We start from the raw sequence: 18934 nt of genomic DNA, 5'->3' as shown, positions 1-18934 counted from the left end.
AAAAATTTAAATATTAAATTAAAAATTAATAAACAATCTAACAAAAAACAAATAGGAAACAAAGGATAAAATGGTAAAAGTTTTAATTTTTTAGGTTTTTAAAATTTAAAAATTAATATAAATACTATCAGACTTCAGCAACTAGAAGTATCAAGCATAGAAACCAATAGTTTAGTGAAAATATTACCAAAAGAGGATAGTCAAGTATTTCTGGAAAAGTAATAAAAATATTAAGAAATTTTCCATTCCAATTTATTGAAAAATAAATCTAAAATTATAAAAGCCTGTCCCAAAAGAGAAATCAAGCAAAGTTGGTCCTGTTATTACTTCTCTATTCATTTTTGTAGTAGTAGGTTCAGGTAAATTTGTTTATTTTAACATCTTCCTTAATTTAACATTTTTATATTATTAAAAATAAACAGCTGTATTTTAGTTATTAAATATGTTTTTAAACACTTCTTCTTGAAATATAAAGATAAAAAATATTTTATACATAATTAATTATATTATCCCTTATCTAAACAGTATCTTTATTTGATTTTGTTTTTAATTATGTATTTTTTATTAATGATATAAATATAAGTTCATTATCTTTATGTGAAGTAATTTTCTTATAAAAATTAAAATAAAATATTTCTTGTTTTTCTAAATTTGTAAAAAATTCATATTTTAAAACCAAAAAAATATTAAAAAAAAAAAGTAAAAATGAACTTATTTTAATTATAAAATTAAACGAAATAAATTTTAGAAAATGATATTATTTATTTTTCTTTATTGAAGTTAAATATATAAATGATTATATTATTAGGTATATGTTTGAATCTATTTTTTGAAATCAATGAAATAGATGAATCTTTATTTAATTTTTAGGTATTACTATTATTATTATTATTAAAACTTAAAGTTCTATTGAGGTAGAAAAAAGAAGAGTTTTTAATTTTTTAATATTGTTTTCTCACAATCAAAAGATAGAAAAATTTTAGTGAAAAATTCGAAATTCTATCATATTTTTTGTTATAGTATTTTTGTAAATATTCTTTTTTTGTTTACATTTTTCCTAATTAAAATTTATAATTCCAAAAATCAAAAAGATTTTTATATCTTACATTGCAAATTGAAGCAAATAGAAAAAGGAGTTTTTATAAAGTATTCAGCAAAATAAAAACTATTCCTTACTTCTCATTATATAATTGTTAAAATATATATATAAAATATTAAATAATGATTTTAAGTATAGTAAAACAAGTATAAAAAGAAAAATATTAAAATTAAATACATATCTATATTTATTTATTTTTTTATAAAATTTGTTTATTTTATTTTTTATAGTTTTATAAGTTAATAATCTTTTTAAATTCTCCATAATGTAAATTCAATATCACTTTGTAAAAATAATTGATTTAATCTCTAAACTCCATGTATTTACTAATACAATTACACTTTTTTGGTTATGCAGTTATCTTAGATATACTTTAAGAAAATTTTTTATTTTTTTGTAAAGTTCCACAATAACAACCAGTAAAATTTTTGATTTTCTTTTAATTAATGCTTTTTTTTTGAGAAAAAATTTAAAATGTGTTAAAAAATTGGTAGTAGCTTCTTATATATAAAACTCTAATTTCTATTTGATTTAATTATGAAAAAAAAAAGAAATTATACTAAAACTATTCACCAGCTTAGTTTTTCTAAGTGGAAATGTTCTTCGAAAATAAATATTGTAAAGTTATTATATATCAAGTATTAAATGTATTATATATCTGGCTAATTAAAAACTTTTTTGTAAATAATTTATAAGCAAAATTTAATATCAACTACAAAAACATAAAAAAAACAAATAAATAAAAATTCTTTCTCATACATAGTGACTATTGTTAAAAATAAATATGTTAACTCAAAAGTTAAACTAAGAACAAAGTAAATTCTTTCTAAGAAATAAAGCCTATATCTTTTATCCTGATATTTAATTGAATTTATTTTAAATATAAAGAAATTGAAGTTAAAAAAGTATCACCAAAGCTAACTAGCTTTTTTGGTAAAAAACATAAATCTGTTTATGAAGTTTGTTGCTGTCTCTATTAATCAATCGATTCATATTTTAATGACTTGAAATCAAATAAAGTATTTCTCTGATATAATTTTACTATTTTAATCTAAAATATATTCTATAAAATAAACTAGAAGCATCAAAAAATGAATAAGTATATTTAAAGGTGCTCAGAGATCTTTTAACATGTAATGAATTAGTTCTTTTTTTACTACTTTGTTCTACTAATTTAGTATATAACTAAGACTTTTCAATCTAATCTTTATTAAAAAAATAAAGGGAGACTAAGATAAAATAAAAGAACTTATTTCTTATGAGTATTTCAACAAATCACTTGTACTTCTTATGAAACATCCAGATGTTTTCTAGTTAGAAGATAAAAAGACAATAATTAATTTGTTGTAGAACTCTTTATTAGATGAATAGGGTCTACTTAGGTCATCTATAAATACTACAGAATAATATCTAAAATCTAATCATATTTAGAATATTGTCAATGATTTATGTGATAAGTAAACTAATTTATTAAAATTATTAAATTTTAAGTATTAAATATTTAATAGATTTGAATAAATGAGTTTTTATGTTGGAAGCGTTATAAGGATTGTATCAGAATCCAAAGAAGTAAATTATCAATAATTAATACAAAACAGGCTTATTAAAATAATTAAATTAATTTTAAAATTAAGTTGCTAGGATAGATTTTATCAATAAATCTAATAAATAAGATATTTAAACATTTGAATTCAAACTAATTCATAATCTAATGTGAGGCTATTGAAGTAATAAATGTAAATAAATTAGTTTTAAATTAAATTTAAATAGTAAACATTTCATTCAAATCATTAATATTAGTAATTGTTCTTGAACAAAAAAAATACAAACACTAAAATTGTTGCGTCTTAACTGCTTGAAGAAAAATCTGTTGAAGTAAATAATTAAATGCTAGAATTTGCCTAAAATAACAAAATTTATAAATAAAAGGTAGAGCAAACTTTCAGAAGATCCTTATAAGATAATGTAAACTACTCTGGCATAAGGATGATTTTAAAAGTAATATTAAAAATTATTTAAATCAAATATTTATTTTTAATTATTTGTTAATAATATTCTTATAAATTATTTGAATTAATTATATACTCTTCATTATTTATTAATAATTTTTAAAAAACTTTAGAATTTATTTCTTATATTTTAAAATTAATATGAAAATAAAAATAGATTTTATATAAGATTTTGAATGATCCTATTTATCACGTGTTTGCCAGTCATTTCTTAAGCATAGTAAGAAAAATACATAATATATTTAAAATATTCATAAACTTTTTTATAAATATAAGGAAAACTTAAAGATTATTCTTCTACTTGCTGCTAATGAAGATCAGGCTATAAGAAAAGAAGCTTTTCTTATCCTTGACCTATTCATCAATTTGGTCTAAGAAAAATAAGATGAAAAGCTTAAATAGATATTTAAAAAGAATTATTAGAATATCTTGGGCGTTATTTAGACTTTTAATGATTCAAACATAGAAGGAGAAAAAGAAGAATAAGACAAAGTAGATACAAATTTCCTAATACATAGACTTCATTCAGTGTCTTTCTGATATTATTAATATAAGCTAATCCTCTTTAACTACTACTAAATTATTAAAATAAAAATTATATAAAAAATTTGATTAAAATTACAAAATTAATAATTAAAAAATATTTTAAATTAATTACTATTTAATACTTACTACTTAATTTATGGCTTTATATTACAATAAATATATTGAATAAATTAAAAAAACTTATTACTTAGAATGTTTATTCTAAACTAAAAATAATTTAAATTTATTTCTAAAAAAAAATTTAATATATTTTAATAAAAAAATAAATAAAAAATTTGTTTAGTGAATTAATAAAATTTTAACTAAGTTTTAATGAATAAGTTTGGATAAAAGAAATTATTGTTTAAGAATTTACAAAATTTTGTATAAATTTGATGAATAAAGATATGCAAGAAATTGGATGAGAAATTTTTGTATATTTGTTAAAAAACAAATAAACATTAGAAATATTAAAACCAAATAAAATTTTATCAAAAATAAGATTAATAATAAATGATTAATAATAAATTAATTAAAGGCCTTTTGCCGCATGATATTTATTGATTCTTATTTTATCAAGCAAGCAAGATATGTTTATCAGCAAATAATATTTGCATATTCATAAAATTAAATTAATGGGATTAAACAAAAAGAAAAATAAAAGAAAAAAAAAGATTATGAAAAATAACTAAAATTGATAAGCTTTTATAATGAAAGATATATATTATATGAGTTATTAAATAAATGTAAAAAAGATAGATAAATAATATGTGAGTTAATTAATAATGCCATCCATGTATGTATGAATGCATGCATGCATGCATGATAGATTGATTAATCAAAAATAAAAATAAAATAAGGAAGAATCGATGAATAAAGATAGAAGAAGGGATGGGAAAAAAGAAAAGGAATATGTGTATTATCTTATTTTTTTACTTTACTATACCTTTGTTTGGCTCATTAGTTAAGGTGGAACAAGCAATTATTTGGCTATAGGGATGAAATCCTAATAAAAATTTTTATTTATTATAATAAAATATAAATAAAAAAACAAAAATAAAAATAAAAAAGAAAAAGAAGAAAAATGTCTTCTGATCCTATAGCTGCTAAGATTCACGCAGCCGCAGCATCTAGAGATTATAATGTTGCTCCTCGTGCTGATTACAGAACAGTTTGCAAAGTCGATGGTCCTTTGGTTATCCTCGATAATGTCAAATTCCCCAAGTAAATCATATATCAATTTCAACAATTAATAAATACTACTATGCAAATAGAGATAATAAAATAGGTTCATTTTTCATTCTATGGAAATAATTTTTCATATTTTACATACAAAATCAAATTCCAATTTTTTGTTAATGATACTACTGTATCAATCCTAATAAAAAATTATGAATATAATGGATGGCATTAGTTTCCCAAAGAAGTTCCAAATAGCATATAAAAAAATGTTAAGAACATTAATTATTAGAGCAGCACAAATCAAATAAACAACTTTTTTCAAAGCAAATAGTTGAATGCAAAAAATAAAAATTTAGTAATAGATAGATTCAGTATAAAGAGTAGAACAGATAAAATATATAAAAATATAGATAGATAGTTAGATTGTTTTGCTTGATGGTGATTCAATCAACTTTATAGATTTAAGAATGAACTTATTTTTTAACTTTTAATGTAGCTTTTACTTATTTTAATTTTTGTATCAAAAAGGTTTGCTGAAATCGTTAACGTTTGCTTAGCCGATGGTACAATCCGTAAAGGTTAGGTTCTCGAAATCAGTGGTAAAAAGGCCGTCGTTTAGGTAAATAGTATTTAAAAAGAAAGGCAACAAAAAGGATTACTAAAAAAGTTGCTTTGCCATAAAAATAAATGCATTAAACTAATCATATTTTTAATAAAATTAAAGATCTTTGAAGGTACTGATGGTATCGATAGTTTATATACTCACTGTGAATTCACTGGTGAAACTTTATAAATGCCCATTGCCGAAGAAATGTTAGGTAGAGTCTTCAATGGTTCTGGTACTCCTATTGACAAGGGTCCACCTGTTTTGGCTGAAAAATTCTAAAGTATTAATGGTCAACCCATTAATCCTTACTCCAGAGTTTATCCCAAGGAAATGATTCAAACTGGTATTTCTGCTATCGATTGTATGACTTCTATTGCTAGAGGTTAAAAGATTCCTCTTTTCTCTGCTAACGGTCTTCCCCATAATGAAATTGGTGCTTAAATCGTGCGTTAAGCTTCTTTGGTTAAGGGTAAGGATGTTTTAGATCACTCCGAAGAAAACTTCGCCGTCGTTTTCGGTGCTATGGGTGTTAATATGGAAGTCGCTCGTTTCTTCAGATAAGATTTCGAATCTAACGGTTCCATGGAAAAGGTTATTCTTTTCCTTAATCTTGCTAATGATCCCACTATCGAACGTATCATTACTCCTCGTCTTTCTTTGACCGCTGCCGAGTAATTAACATACAATAAATATATTAATCTAATTTTTAGAAATGACTTTAAAATAAGATACAAATAAACACACACACATATAAATTAATATAAGATTAAGTGCATAATTAATTATTTCTTTCTTTCTTGATCTCCCTCCCAATCAAAATAGCTTAGCTTATTAAAAATTTAATAACTATCTTGTCCTGTATATTTAATTAACACTTAATCTTTCAATAATTAAAACTTTATAATCTGCATTTTTCTGCCTTTCTAAACTAAAATCAGGCAACTAACTACTAATAAAAAATAAATAAACAAAAAATAAATTAGTCAGAAGGATGGTTAAAATTTTTTATTTTTTAGATATTTTTTAATAAAAAATTAGCTTATTGATTATTATTTAAGATATGAATAAAAGGCAAATAGTGTTTATGAAAGAAAAAGCAATATAAAAAATTTTAATTTAACATCGCACTTTTAAATAAAAATAAAAAATTATTTTATTGATAAAAATCTTTTGAAAATATCAATAATAATAAATTATTTAAAAATTAATAGATATTTAGCTTACGAAAGAGAAATGCACGTCTTGGTTATCTTAACTGATATGTCATAATATGCTGATTCTTTGAGAGAAGTTTCAGCTGCCAGAGAAGAAGTCCCTGGTAGAAGATCTTATCCTGGTTATTTATATACTGATTTATCAACAATCTACGAAAGAGCCGGTAGAGTCGAAGGTGTTAATGGTTCCATCACTTAAATTCCCATTCTTACCATGCCTTCTGATGATATTACCCATCCTATTCCCGATTTGACTGGTTATATTACTGAAGGTTAAATCTTCATTGATCGTTAATTACATAATAAGTAAATTTATCCTCCCATCAATGTCTTACCTTCTCTTTCTCGTCTCATGAAGTCTGCTATTGGTATTGATGATCACGGTAAGGTCATGACCAGAGTTGATCACCCTGATGTCTCCAACGAACTCTATGCTGCTTATGCTATTGGTAAGGATACTGCTGCAATGAAGGCTGTCGTCGGTGAAGAAGCTCTTAATGAAGAAGATCACCTTTATCTTGAATTCTTAAAGAATTTCGAATCTAAATATATTTCTCAAGTAATAAATAAGATTAAATTAGAAAACAAATTTTTTATATTTTTAATATAATTTAGGGTCAATACGAATCTAGAACTATCTTCTAAACCTTAAACAAAGCTTGGGAATTACTCAGAATTTTCCCTCCAGAGAAGCTAAAAAAGATTAAACAATCAACCAAGGATTTGTACTACGCTAAAAGGGGTGAAGAAGAAGATAACTGATTACTAATTTTATATAAGTTTTTTAACGTTTATCATATCAGAGTATTAAATATAAATTTATTATACAGTAATTTTTAGTAAGCAAAGCAAGTAAGCAAGTATCTATCTATATCATAGTATTATTCATCCTTTCAAATTCAACAAATTAAAAAGTTCATTCACTTGTTTATTTAGTTCATATTTTTTATGAAAATTTCTATTTTTGTTGACCAAGCTTGGTCTTTTATTATTAGCGTTATCACTTTTTTCAGTAAAATACAAAATATATTAAATATCAAACAATAGTTATGGATAAAGTTGATTCAAAAATGGTAAATAATAAAACTATATTATTTGAAAAGGATAAAAATAGTCATCAATAAATAGAAATTTTACGTTTTAAAATATCAATTTAATAAAAAATTATCAAAAGATATTTTTTAAACACATAAAAAAAATTTATAATTCTAGTTTTTACTGATTTAAACAAGTTATTTTCATATAAATATTTAAAAATAAATTTTTTTTTACTGTATTAAATAAATAAACTATCATTTTTTATCTCAATTAAATTATTTCTAAAGAATTTATTTTTAAAAATCGAGTTTCAATAAATAAATCAATCAGTATTATATAATTTTTTTGATTTATTTTAAATTACTAATTTCTATTCAGCTTTAACATTGATAGTTTTTTATTTTTTATAAAAAATTTTAATTTACTTAGATTTATTCTATTTATAAATAATTTTTTTTGTTTCATTTTGATTTAATATTAATCATTTACATGCTTTTTTTTTGGTTAAAATATTTTTTATAATTATTTACAGTATTATAATTTTGTCAGATATAGATATGAAAAAGTGAATAATCAGAATATTTTTCTCAAAAATTTATTGATTTTTTTTTCTGTTATCAATTAACTTTATTTAAGATCTTTTGGAATTAATATCAAGCAATTAAAAATTAAACTAAAATATCTGATTTGGATTTTTTTTCCAGTTATTAATTATTTTGCAATTATTATAACACAGTAAATAAATTATTTAAAATTAAAAGTTCACAAAAATTTAAAAAAGAGATGACTGAATAATTGTTTAATTATAATCAAGAGCTTTCATTTAGACTATAGCAAGATATAGCAAAATACTAAGAAGCTAATCAAATATTTCGCAAACTAGATTATGTTGGCTACATAAATTAAATTTACGATTTATTTTATAACATAATGAACAGCGAGTACTAATTTACAATCTAAGAATTAAAAAAGTTTTATGATTTAGAAGTTGAAAAGTTTGATTTTATAGAAAAATATCAAGTTAACTCACTTATATTTAAATCAAATTTCTAAATCATATGCAATTCAATTCAAGATTATCTATGGGTATTATTTTTCAATAAGGTTTAATAAGAATTTCAAAAAGATAACTCAAATTAAGTTAGCAAATCAATAGAGCAAAGTAGCAGTATCATATAAATTATTATGAAAAGCAAGTGCATATTTTTTTTTAAGGTAATAAAAAAGATCAAAGAGAAGAAAGGATGAGTATTGACACCATATAAAACTTAAAAGCTTAGCTGGCAGATTAAAATGGTCAATAATATTAAGAAATGAGAGGGGACACCTTTTAAAATTTAGACTTTAAGAATCAAAACCACCACGAATAAAGATAAGCAAATAACTTATCTTCTAATATAAGACAAGAGTTTGCCAAAGTTACTTAAATGAATGCAAAATATGAAAATTAAATTTCTTAGAAGCAAGAAATACTTTCTTAGAAATAAATAGAAGATCTAATACGTGAATCTTTCATTGAAGACCAGTAAGAAAAATTGAACAAATATCTGAATTATGAATAGAATGTAATTTTAAAATAGAACTTTGCTAAAACTAAATAAAACTTTTCTCACAATAATATATATTTTTTTTAAAATTAATATGTAGGGTTTTACACAAAATTAAGCTTAAAAAAATATGAGTGTTATTAATTTATAAAAAAATTTAGAATGGATTGTTTAGAATTACCCTGATTTAGACAAAGTTATCAAGCCTCTTCCAATAAAGAAAGACAGTATCAGCTCAGTAAATATCTCTAGAGTTATGAGGCATGAATCAACTGATTTTATTCTTAATGAAAAATCAAATGAAACTGAATTAGCTCAATTAAAAATGATGAAAGATATTTTGGATGGATAGCAAACAGTTAAATCGGGACTTCCAATAGAAAACAACTATCAACAAAATAGAAACTAGCATTTTGATAGAAAATTTAGTACATTAAAACCTTAAGAATTCTAAGATAAGCTAGCTTAAATATAATAATAAGAAAAGGAAAAGACTCCATCATCATAAATTTCCACTTAAAATTTAAGAATGTAAAGAGATCATAAACAATAATCAGGTTCTATCCACAAAGATGCTTATAATATATCTAATTAATAGACAGAATCTTAAAAATAATATCCTTTGAGGCACTCAGCAACACAATTTTATACAAATAGCCACAAAAAAAATTTTGGAGATAATATTTTTTATTGTGATGATAATAATGAAGATTTCAACAGTAAGCAGATAAAAAATTAATTTTAAGCAGGATCTTAAAGCACAAGAAACTTTTAAAATTCTTCTAACATTACAGGAAAAAGATCTCCTTCATATGCTTTTTCGAAAACCCCTAAGGTATCTGTCTTTAGTTAGCAAATAAAACTCACAGAAAATAATAAATACAATAAATACTAATGAAAAAATAATTGTTATAAATTAATTAAGCTATTAAGTAAAATTTTATTTTGTAATTAAAAGTAATTTAGTAAATATTTATCCATCCAGTTAAGAATATTTTTAATCAAATTTTGTAATAAATTTTGATGCTTTTACATTTAAAATTAATTTTTAAATTATCCATTAAAATAAATTCACATATTTTATTTTTGATCTTGAAATGGTTCGTAACTTAGAAGAATTTGTAAATATTTCGTTAATTTCCGATTATAAGATGATTACTTTTGAATTTAAAGTGTTTTATGTATTATGGGGAAGTTCTTTAGTTCATTAACAATACTATCAAATATAAAAAGGAAAAAAGAAATTTAAATTAATTTAAAAAGTTTTCAATTTAATAAATAACACAAATATATTCTGTCGTAAATAATTAGTTGAAAGAAATATAGTCTATTTCATTTTTTTATTTTTTTAAATTTTAAATTGGTTGAAACATACATACAATAATTAGATATTATAAAATTAATTCTCTATAATAGAACTATTTTAAAATTATTTCTTTATAATAATTATTTTGGTTAGATTCTATCTTTACTTTGAAGCTTTAATATAAATTTACATTACAATATAATTTTTTTATAGCCAAATGATAAAAACTTAAAAGCATCTATTTAAAAAAGAAATCGTGTTTTTCTGCTCTTATTTATCAAAAAAAATCTAAGCTGCTTTTATTAAACTTTAAATATTTTTAAAAAATATTGAACTTTGCATTTATTATATTATTTATATACTTCATTTTGATATTTTGAAAGTATTTTTGGGATTTATTAGGATATCAGAGTATTTTAGATCCCATATTTGTCAAGCGGATTTGTTATTTAGATTTGTAAATTTAAAATCAAATTATATTGATTATTTTTTACATGTTTTGTGTCTTAACTCAGTAGAAAAAATTAGGAAGTTTGATAACAATAATAATAAATTAAATGTATAAATTCAATATTAATATTCAATTATTTGTCTAAAATATGTATTTTAATTTACTAATTAATATTTTGATCTATTTGATTTTTTGCTCATTTGTAAAATCACTTCTTATTTAAAGATGAAAAAATTTTATGAATTTAGTTTAGTTATTTCCACTTATTATAGTTAATAATAAATAATGTTTTTATGTATTTATATATGTATAGATGTATAAATACATACATGCAAACAAGCAAGTATGCCAATAAAATGAATGAAAATATGAGGAAGAAACACAGCAGCAATTCTAGCTAGCAAAAAAACTTAATTAATTAATTAAAAAAAACTAAGAAAACAAAATAAAGGTATTTATACCTAATTAAATTAATAGTGTATACAAAGAAAAAGCAAATTCCTATAAGATAGAGTCTAATATGGGCAAAAAAAATAGAAGAAAAAATAATACAAATAACTCAAAGGTTAATTAGGGGCTTAAAGCAGAATAATAATTATAAAAAGCATAAGAGGAAGCACAGCTCTTAAAATAATAGCAAGAATTGAATATCATTAGAGGGAAATTATGCACAAATTCCATGTAAAATGATTACATAGATGATGAATCTAAATTGAATGCGAGTGTTTATTAATACAGTATGGATTTAAGACAGCAGGAGTTCAGTGCCGAGGAGCTTTAAATGATTCACTAAAGTTAGAAGGCATGTTTATTAAAATATTTATTTAATTATTAATTATTGAATGCACAAAGATCTTGCTTAAGATGGTAGTGCTGCGAATTTCTTTAGTTTTTATGATATTTTATTGTTTGCAAACATATTTGATTTTTCTAAAATTCCTTTATTAATTAATATAAACAGCACTCACAAAGCAAACAATTAGAATAATGTAGAGCTACTAAGGAATAAATGGTAATTCATAATAAATTTTTCTGATGTTATAATAATAAAATGCAATGCTTAGTCTAGGTTAAAATTCAACTTTCTTTATATTTTAGGTACAAAAAATTATCTAAGAAGGAAGGATGAACTAGCATATACCTCTTCATCACAGATACCCACTATAATAATAGCAGTATTAAATATATGGACAATAGAATATATAGATAAATGACAATTAAATGCATCACTACAATTAATATCAGATTAATAGAAATCACCACTTAAACAATCTTAACAGCCTCTCTTAAAAAGAGGGATCTTAGATTATGATGATTCGTCGATTTGAGAGAAAATAAATTTCTAAGAGTTGTGATGATGCAATTAAACGCTAAAATTATCATAATTCTTATGATGACGAAGAAGATGCTGATTGTAACGATATTTATTAAACAGATAACTAAGAAATTTAAAAATAGCAATATCATGTTTACCTACCACAAAATGAGCTGTAATATCAGAGTAAATTAATATACATTTTATAGAATATTTCTCCCCAATCTCTATTTGACGCCATAATATATATTTGAATAAATTGAAGTTGGCTTTTCCTTAAACTCTCTCTGCAATTCTCTCTAGTTAGCAGCATCCGAATAATTATTTTAATTGAATGAAATCTTTCTGAAAGGATATATCAAATAAAAAATGAAAATTTTTTAACTACTTAAATATTATTTTCAAATAAATTTTATCTGGATCTTTTTTAACACTCTTTAACTGGATGCTGAGCGATAATAAAAACAGAGAGAAGAAAATTAAACATTTAATTGAGAATAATAGGATTATTTTAGAGAAAATCAAAAACAAAAATAGCGTTTGTGTTTGTAATTCAAGTTAAAAAGTATTTTCTAAAAGATCGTGAATTTAATTGTGGTATAATTGATATAAAAACATGTCATTGATATTATCTTTTTACTATTTGATAATATTATAACATGTAGCTTAAATCTTTAAACTATTTGATATAAAAATATTAAAGAAACACTATTAATTTCCTTGTATTATTTGATAATAATTAGACTGTGATGATATGGAAGGACATGATGAAGATGAAGAATAAATAGAATACGATGAAAATGAAGAATTTGATTGCTAATAAAATTTGTAGATTTAATTCTGCAACAAAAGAGATTACTATAATCATTATGGGAAAAAAATTTTCTAGTCAAAGTAAAATCATATTTAAAAATTCTAAAACAGCTATTTGTAATTTAAATCATATTGTAATTATAAAGTAACGGAGCTACTGAAGATGATTAAGAATATGAAGAGGAAGACGATGGAGATGATGATGAAGACGAGGATGAAGACGAAGAAGAGGAAGAGGATGACCACGAAGAATTTGAAAATGGTGATTTTAGAGGTAGCTACACATACGATGAAGATAATTAAAATTTGAGATTTATATAAGCTAATATTTTATAGAAGAATCTTAATGATCTACAATTATAAGGAAATCGCTAACAGCAACAATTATAGATTAAACAGTATTAAAAATAACTTTAACATTAGAAATTACAATAGTACTTACTAGAATAGCAATAATTATAAAATGCTTAATAAGGAAAATCTAAATAAAGTAATTTAAGTCATCAATAGTAGTAGGCATTATAATAAAAATAAATATTGTAATAGCAACAACTATAGATTTTCAATTAAGTTAATTTATAATAATTATAATAAAAGCAATAAATCAATTAAAACATTCAATAACTTAACAAAAACTATCTTCCTTCTTCTTAGTAAACGACACACCACTAATTTATAAATTAAAACAATTCATATTATGCAAACGGCTCATAAAACAATACTTCAAACTAAAATTCTACAGCTAATTACTAGAACCAGTCTTAGCAATAAAAGAACAGAGGTTGTAAAACTCCTTCCACGGATGATAACTCTGAAAGCTTCAACCATTCCGCAAGAACAAATAGTTTTTGTAAAAAATTAATTATTTATTTAACGAATAAAATTGTTATTTTACAAAATATGCAAAACAAAATAGAAATTAAATATTTTAATTTTTGCTGTATCTTTTCTAATTATTATTTATTAATCATAAGAAAAAAACACAAAGTAATCATCTTAGTCTTTAAAGAAGAGCTCTGTTGAAAGAGTAGCAGTCTATGGTAAACCAAAGTCTGAAAGTGAGAAAAAATTAGCACCTTCTCACAATTCATTTATCAGTCAAGAGGCTAATTTAGCCTTGCTATCCTAATAAAAATTTAAATACTGTAAAATTTGTTTTAATTATCAATTTCGAATTAAATTATTTTTCATTTTTTTCAAATTGTGTTTAATTAAAATTTATTCTTTAATCATTTAAAATTTGAGACAAATAAATAAATAAATAACTTAATTCAAAAAAATTCAAAAAACTTTTCTTTAAATTCAGTTTAATTTTTTTACACAACAGTTTTAATTTTTTAAATTTATTTGAATAAAAAAATTAATAGTAAAGGACGAACACTTGGATTTGGATTAAATTTTAAATAAAATTTATTTTGAAGAATATACTTATGATGAATTAAAAGAATTTGTTATTCCAGCACTAAGAGAGATTTAAAATATAAATAATTTTTTTGATATTCTTTTTAACTCAATACGCATATACGCTGAGGTAATAAAATTAAAGAAATTTAGCTATTTCTATAAAATAACTTTTATTTATATTTTATAATAGGATGTAAAGTAGAAAATTATAAATAATATAAAGTAAATAAACTAAGCCTGTTCTGGTATAGCTGAATCATAAAATAGGATTTTCGAAATATCAGAATTCGAATAAATTATCAATAAAAACTTCCATAAATAGTCTGAGGCCTTTATAAGAATTACAAATCAGATTTATGGATAATATTAAGCAGTAGAAAAATACAGTAAATAAACAGAAAAAATAGTTTATCTTTATATAAATCATTTCATTGAGAAAAATAGATCCGTAAAATAATTTTTTACATACTTTTCAAATAATAATTGTGTTACTAATATTAATTTAAATAGATACGCTTCAACTGTGAAGACCTTCATAGGAGAATATTTATCTTCTTTGTCTTTGCAGATCCTTAAATTAATAATTACTTAGAGGCTAAGATAAATTATTTCAGATCAAAAGGTTTGAATGGAAGTAAATACCATGATTGCTTCCATCAATTAAACAAGATGCATGACATTTTAATTAGAAAGTAGAATTTTTAAAACAATTATTTATTTGAGTAAATAAATAGATAAAAATTTTTGATTTAAAAATAGAAATTAATACATTCCATCTGAAGAACATCCAATAAACATTGAAATATATGAAAAAGAAACATGTGATGAAGAAGAGGAAGAAGAAAGTCAAAGTAATAGATTTTATAAAATTATCTATAGTAATTAATATATTATTTGAATAGATGATGATAGATATTATTAAGGTCAACCTCACATTTCATAATAAAGCACTATGAATCAAAAACTACTTAAAAAAAGAAACTAAAAGAAGTCGAAAAATATGTAATTGAAAAAATTACAATAATAGTTTGCACAAGGTCAGTATAATGACATAAGTGATTACGCAGGGCAAAAAGAATTTTCGGAATAAATTAATGGGTTATGTGAATACATTAATACACTTGATGATTAAGAAATAAAGAAAAAGAAAAAGAAGAAAAAGAAAAACAAATCTGCTGCTAATGCTGCTGCAAATAAAGGTAAATATTTTTTTAGTAAATATGTAATTAATTTAAATTTATATAATTTGTAAAGATGAAGAATAAAACCAATCCTAACACTAAAATGGTGAAGAAGAATAGCCAAGAGATAGCAGCACAGAAAAGATTAAAAAAAGTGAGGGAAAGAAAAAGGGACCGAACTGCCATATGAATGAAGAACTTGAATAATTTTAGAAAAGGCTAGAAGAATCATACAAAAATTTAAAAGAACACCAAAAAATATAGCCAATAATTGCAGAAAATTGGATATTAAAGATCAAAGAAAGATATGCTAAACTAAAAGTTAGGCTGAATAAATGATTGAAAATTTAATAAATAAAGAGAGGCTAACAAAAAATATATTTGGCTTCATTATAATTCAATAAAAACTATAAAAATAATAAAAATAAATACCTAAATAAACATTTACTATATAAAAATACTCTGGTTCCACTCATATAAAACATTTTCAATTAAATAATTAATGATAAAATATCATTTCAAAATCAAACAACCAAACAAACTTCTTATGATCTAATATTTAATAAATTTAACATATTAGATTGTAATTAATGCCACTCACTATCAAAAACAATGAATGACTCACCCTTTCTGCTTATTTCTTCTAAATAATTGATAAAATAATTAACCAACAAATCATATAACCTGTTGCTCATTGAATGAATACAAAAAATAATGATATTGGTAGAGGGATTTAATTGGAACCATCCGAAGCAGGATGAAAAAATATAAGATCGTTTTAGAAATAAAGCTTAATCTACATCAAGGGAAAAAAACTTTTTTATTTCAATATTAGTATCAAATAGCAACCTCAAAAACTATTTGTGCTATATTTATTTTTTTAATTAAATAATTTTAGTATTTTGTTTCTTTTATTTTGAAATCTTGATGATAACATACATGCATGCATATATTTAAATACCACTATTTTTTTCTTCTTTTTGAAATTCCCTTTTTAATTCTATAAATAAAAAAATTCAATATTAAATAAATAAATAAGTTAAAAAAAGATTTTTGTTTATTTTATCATAATAATATTTTTAAAATTAATTACAAAAATACATGTAAAACAAAAATAAAAATAATTCCTTAAAAAATTAATATGATAGTACATTTATATCAAGAACAATAAAGATAGATAATCTTAAATAGATATATTTTCAATAATTTAATTTTAAATAAATGAATTAAATTATTTAAAAACAATTAATTACATTTAATTATTTAAATTTATCAACATATAAAATTTGAGAATAAAATAAGTTGTATAAAAATTATTTATTTTTAAAATAATAAGGATTTTTTCATTAAAAGTTAAATATAGCATCAAATTTATAATATATAAAACTAAGTTTATATTTTTCTAATCTAAATAAAACAAATTAAATTATTGATATTTGGAAAATTAAAAAATTTTTTATTTAGATCATAAAGAAATTAAAAACTTTATTTATCATATTGTTAAAGCTAAATCTTTAATTTTTTTTTAAACTTAAACAAACAAAATAAATTAAATGAAAGTTTTTATACAAATTATTAAATTATTTTTTAATGTGTTTTTATTTTAAAATGATTTGCAATATACAATTCATTAACAAAGAAAGTTGTTATTTTTATAATGTTTTTTTAGTTAAAAATAATTGATAATATGAAAATTAGATAGATTTTTTTGTTCTTCAAATTTTAAATTCTTTAATAATTTGCATTAATAAGTTTTGATTAGTTGGAAACATTTTTTAATAAAAGCTTGTTTCTTTATGATTACAAAATAGTCTAATAGCCTTAATTTAATTATATAATTTGATTGATTGAAATATAGTAGTTTGTTTTATTTGAAGTATTTATCTTTTATTCATAATTGAAATATTTACTAAGTTTTCATACATTTTTGAAAACTCTTATATTCTTTGACTTTGTAGACTATAAATAAATCAAAAAATAATTTCAATCTTTGAATTCTAATGCTGCTATCATATTTTAAATAGTTTGATCAGGTAACTAGGTCAAATTCATAGAGAGCTTTTGTTCTCTATTTTCTATATTTGAAAGTGTTTCAGGGTGTTTTTCTGCAAGCATAGCAAATAAATTTACTAACTTATCTTCTGTAGCATTTTTTAATTTAAAAGCTAAATTTAATCTAAGTGATATATGAGCATATTTTCTTTCTTGCTAATTAGCATATTTTTCTTACTATTATTCATTTTTATTGACAGGTGGTTGCCTTTCTTTTTTACTATATTATACACTCTAGACATTTTATTATTGTTAATATTAAGTATTATTGTTATTTCCATTATTATTATTTCCTGATGCTACATTCACGTTTGTATTAGTATTTACTGTAATGCTACTGCTTCCTTCTTTGTTTTTATGGATTTTCTTTTTAATTATAGATGAACTAACTGATTTTTCTGTCTTTTTTTACTTACCAGCTATGCCAGCTGAAGAAGATTGGTTTTATGTTGCTTGTGCTTAGGTTTAATTTAGCTTTTTTAAGGACTATTCAAAAGCATATTTAGCAGCATTAGTAGCTTTTTCCATATTTAAAGCTTACTAATAAATGTTAGATCCATCTTGATTGTACATTTTACAATTATTCCACACTAAAAATATGTCATCAAAGAAGTCTTTAGGCTATTTATATTTTTTTGCTTTTAAGTTTTATTCTATCGTGCCTAAATCCATAGGATTTTTTATAATATCAGGGTAATCAAATAACTATAATTATTCATAATCGACTGGTTCTCTAAAAGGATATGATTCTGGTAACTTAAGCAGCTATTTCAAAACTTTACTGCATTCACTTTATACTTATTTATCCATTAATTTTATAATCTATCTATCTATATCTTTTATTCAAAAAAACCTTTTTTATAAAATATTTCCGTCTAAAAAGTAATAGCTATTATTAAGAATTTTTTAATTTTAAAAGCATAATAGTGAAATAAATAATGATAAAAAACCGATTGAAAATTTAAACTAAAATTTTTAATAACAAAACTAATTAATCAATTATAAGTATTTATATATAAGGCGGTACAATAAAATATAAACGTCTAATATTGGCGGTTTAACATAGCAAGGTAATTTAATATAATTTAAAGAGATAATGATTTATTCTACTTTAATTTTTTTAATATTTATTCATATAAAAAAATAATAAAATTATATTTTTAATTTTTAATTTTTAAATAAAAATCTAAT

The 18934-nt window shown here is 21.8% G+C and overlaps 6 protein-coding genes across 6 annotated transcripts; 5 read left to right on the top strand and 1 right to left on the bottom strand. All coding sequences in view use genetic code 6, as the record gives it.

Moving 5' to 3' along the window:
• Positions 1 to 70: 70 nt before the first annotated feature.
• TTHERM_000529879 (ribosome associated membrane protein RAMP4) lies at positions 71 to 466 on the top strand (the record flags this gene model as incomplete). The annotated part of the gene is made up of 4 exons (XM_012799547.1): positions 71 to 73; positions 132 to 218; positions 284 to 359; positions 423 to 466. 4 exons carry the CDS (start codon positions 71 to 73, stop codon positions 464 to 466), a joined length of 210 nt encoding a protein of 69 aa, XP_012655001.1.
• Positions 467 to 1883: 1417 nt separating this feature from the next.
• TTHERM_00529870 (calcium-binding-like protein) lies at positions 1884 to 3648 on the top strand (the record flags this gene model as incomplete). Its single annotated transcript, XM_001032698.2, has 10 exons — positions 1884 to 1914; positions 1988 to 2118; positions 2179 to 2232; positions 2324 to 2556; positions 2608 to 2668; positions 2734 to 2835; positions 2900 to 2974; positions 3029 to 3097; positions 3266 to 3328; positions 3385 to 3648. The coding sequence occupies 10 exons, from the start codon at positions 1884 to 1886 to the stop codon at positions 3646 to 3648; spliced, it is 1083 nt and encodes a 360-aa protein (XP_001032698.2).
• A 1069-nt stretch (positions 3649 to 4717) lies between these two features.
• TTHERM_00529860 (vacuolar V-type H(+)-ATPase B subunit) lies at positions 4718 to 7588 on the top strand (the record flags this gene model as incomplete). The annotated part of the gene is made up of 4 exons (XM_001032697.3): positions 4718 to 4857; positions 5344 to 5434; positions 5540 to 6093; positions 6634 to 7588. 4 exons carry the CDS (start codon positions 4718 to 4720, stop codon positions 7586 to 7588), a joined length of 1740 nt encoding a protein of 579 aa, XP_001032697.2.
• Positions 7589 to 8732: 1144 nt separating this feature from the next.
• TTHERM_00529850 (hypothetical protein) lies at positions 8733 to 10119 on the top strand (the record flags this gene model as incomplete). Its single annotated transcript, XM_001032696.2, has 2 exons — positions 8733 to 9239; positions 9322 to 10119. 2 exons carry the CDS (start codon positions 8733 to 8735, stop codon positions 10117 to 10119), a joined length of 1305 nt encoding a protein of 434 aa, XP_001032696.2.
• A 1226-nt stretch (positions 10120 to 11345) lies between these two features.
• Positions 11346 to 16030, top strand: TTHERM_00529830 (hypothetical protein; the record flags this gene model as incomplete). The annotated part of the gene is made up of 13 exons (XM_001032694.2): positions 11346 to 11659; positions 11717 to 11780; positions 11940 to 11990; positions 12077 to 12479; positions 13037 to 13187; positions 13253 to 13956; positions 14081 to 14251; positions 14474 to 14637; positions 14701 to 14958; positions 15021 to 15202; positions 15270 to 15361; positions 15413 to 15709; positions 15765 to 16030. The coding sequence occupies exons 1-13, from the start codon at positions 11499 to 11501 to the stop codon at positions 16028 to 16030; spliced, it is 2964 nt and encodes a 987-aa protein (XP_001032694.2). The 5' UTR covers positions 11346 to 11498.
• Positions 16031 to 17674: 1644 nt separating this feature from the next.
• Positions 17675 to 18553, bottom strand: TTHERM_00529810 (bromodomain protein; the record flags this gene model as incomplete). Its single annotated transcript, XM_001032692.1, has 1 exon — positions 17675 to 18553. The coding sequence occupies one exon, from the start codon at positions 18551 to 18553 to the stop codon at positions 17675 to 17677; it is 879 nt and encodes a 292-aa protein (XP_001032692.1).
• Positions 18554 to 18934: the final 381 nt, after the last annotated feature.

The sequence above is a fragment of the Tetrahymena thermophila genome, assembly GCF_000189635.1.
Source record: "Tetrahymena thermophila SB210 genomic scaffold scf_8254459, whole genome shotgun sequence".
NCBI classification, from domain to species: Eukaryota; Ciliophora; class Oligohymenophorea; order Hymenostomatida; family Tetrahymenidae; genus Tetrahymena; species Tetrahymena thermophila.
This window is presented reverse-complemented; position numbering and strand designations above follow the sequence as displayed.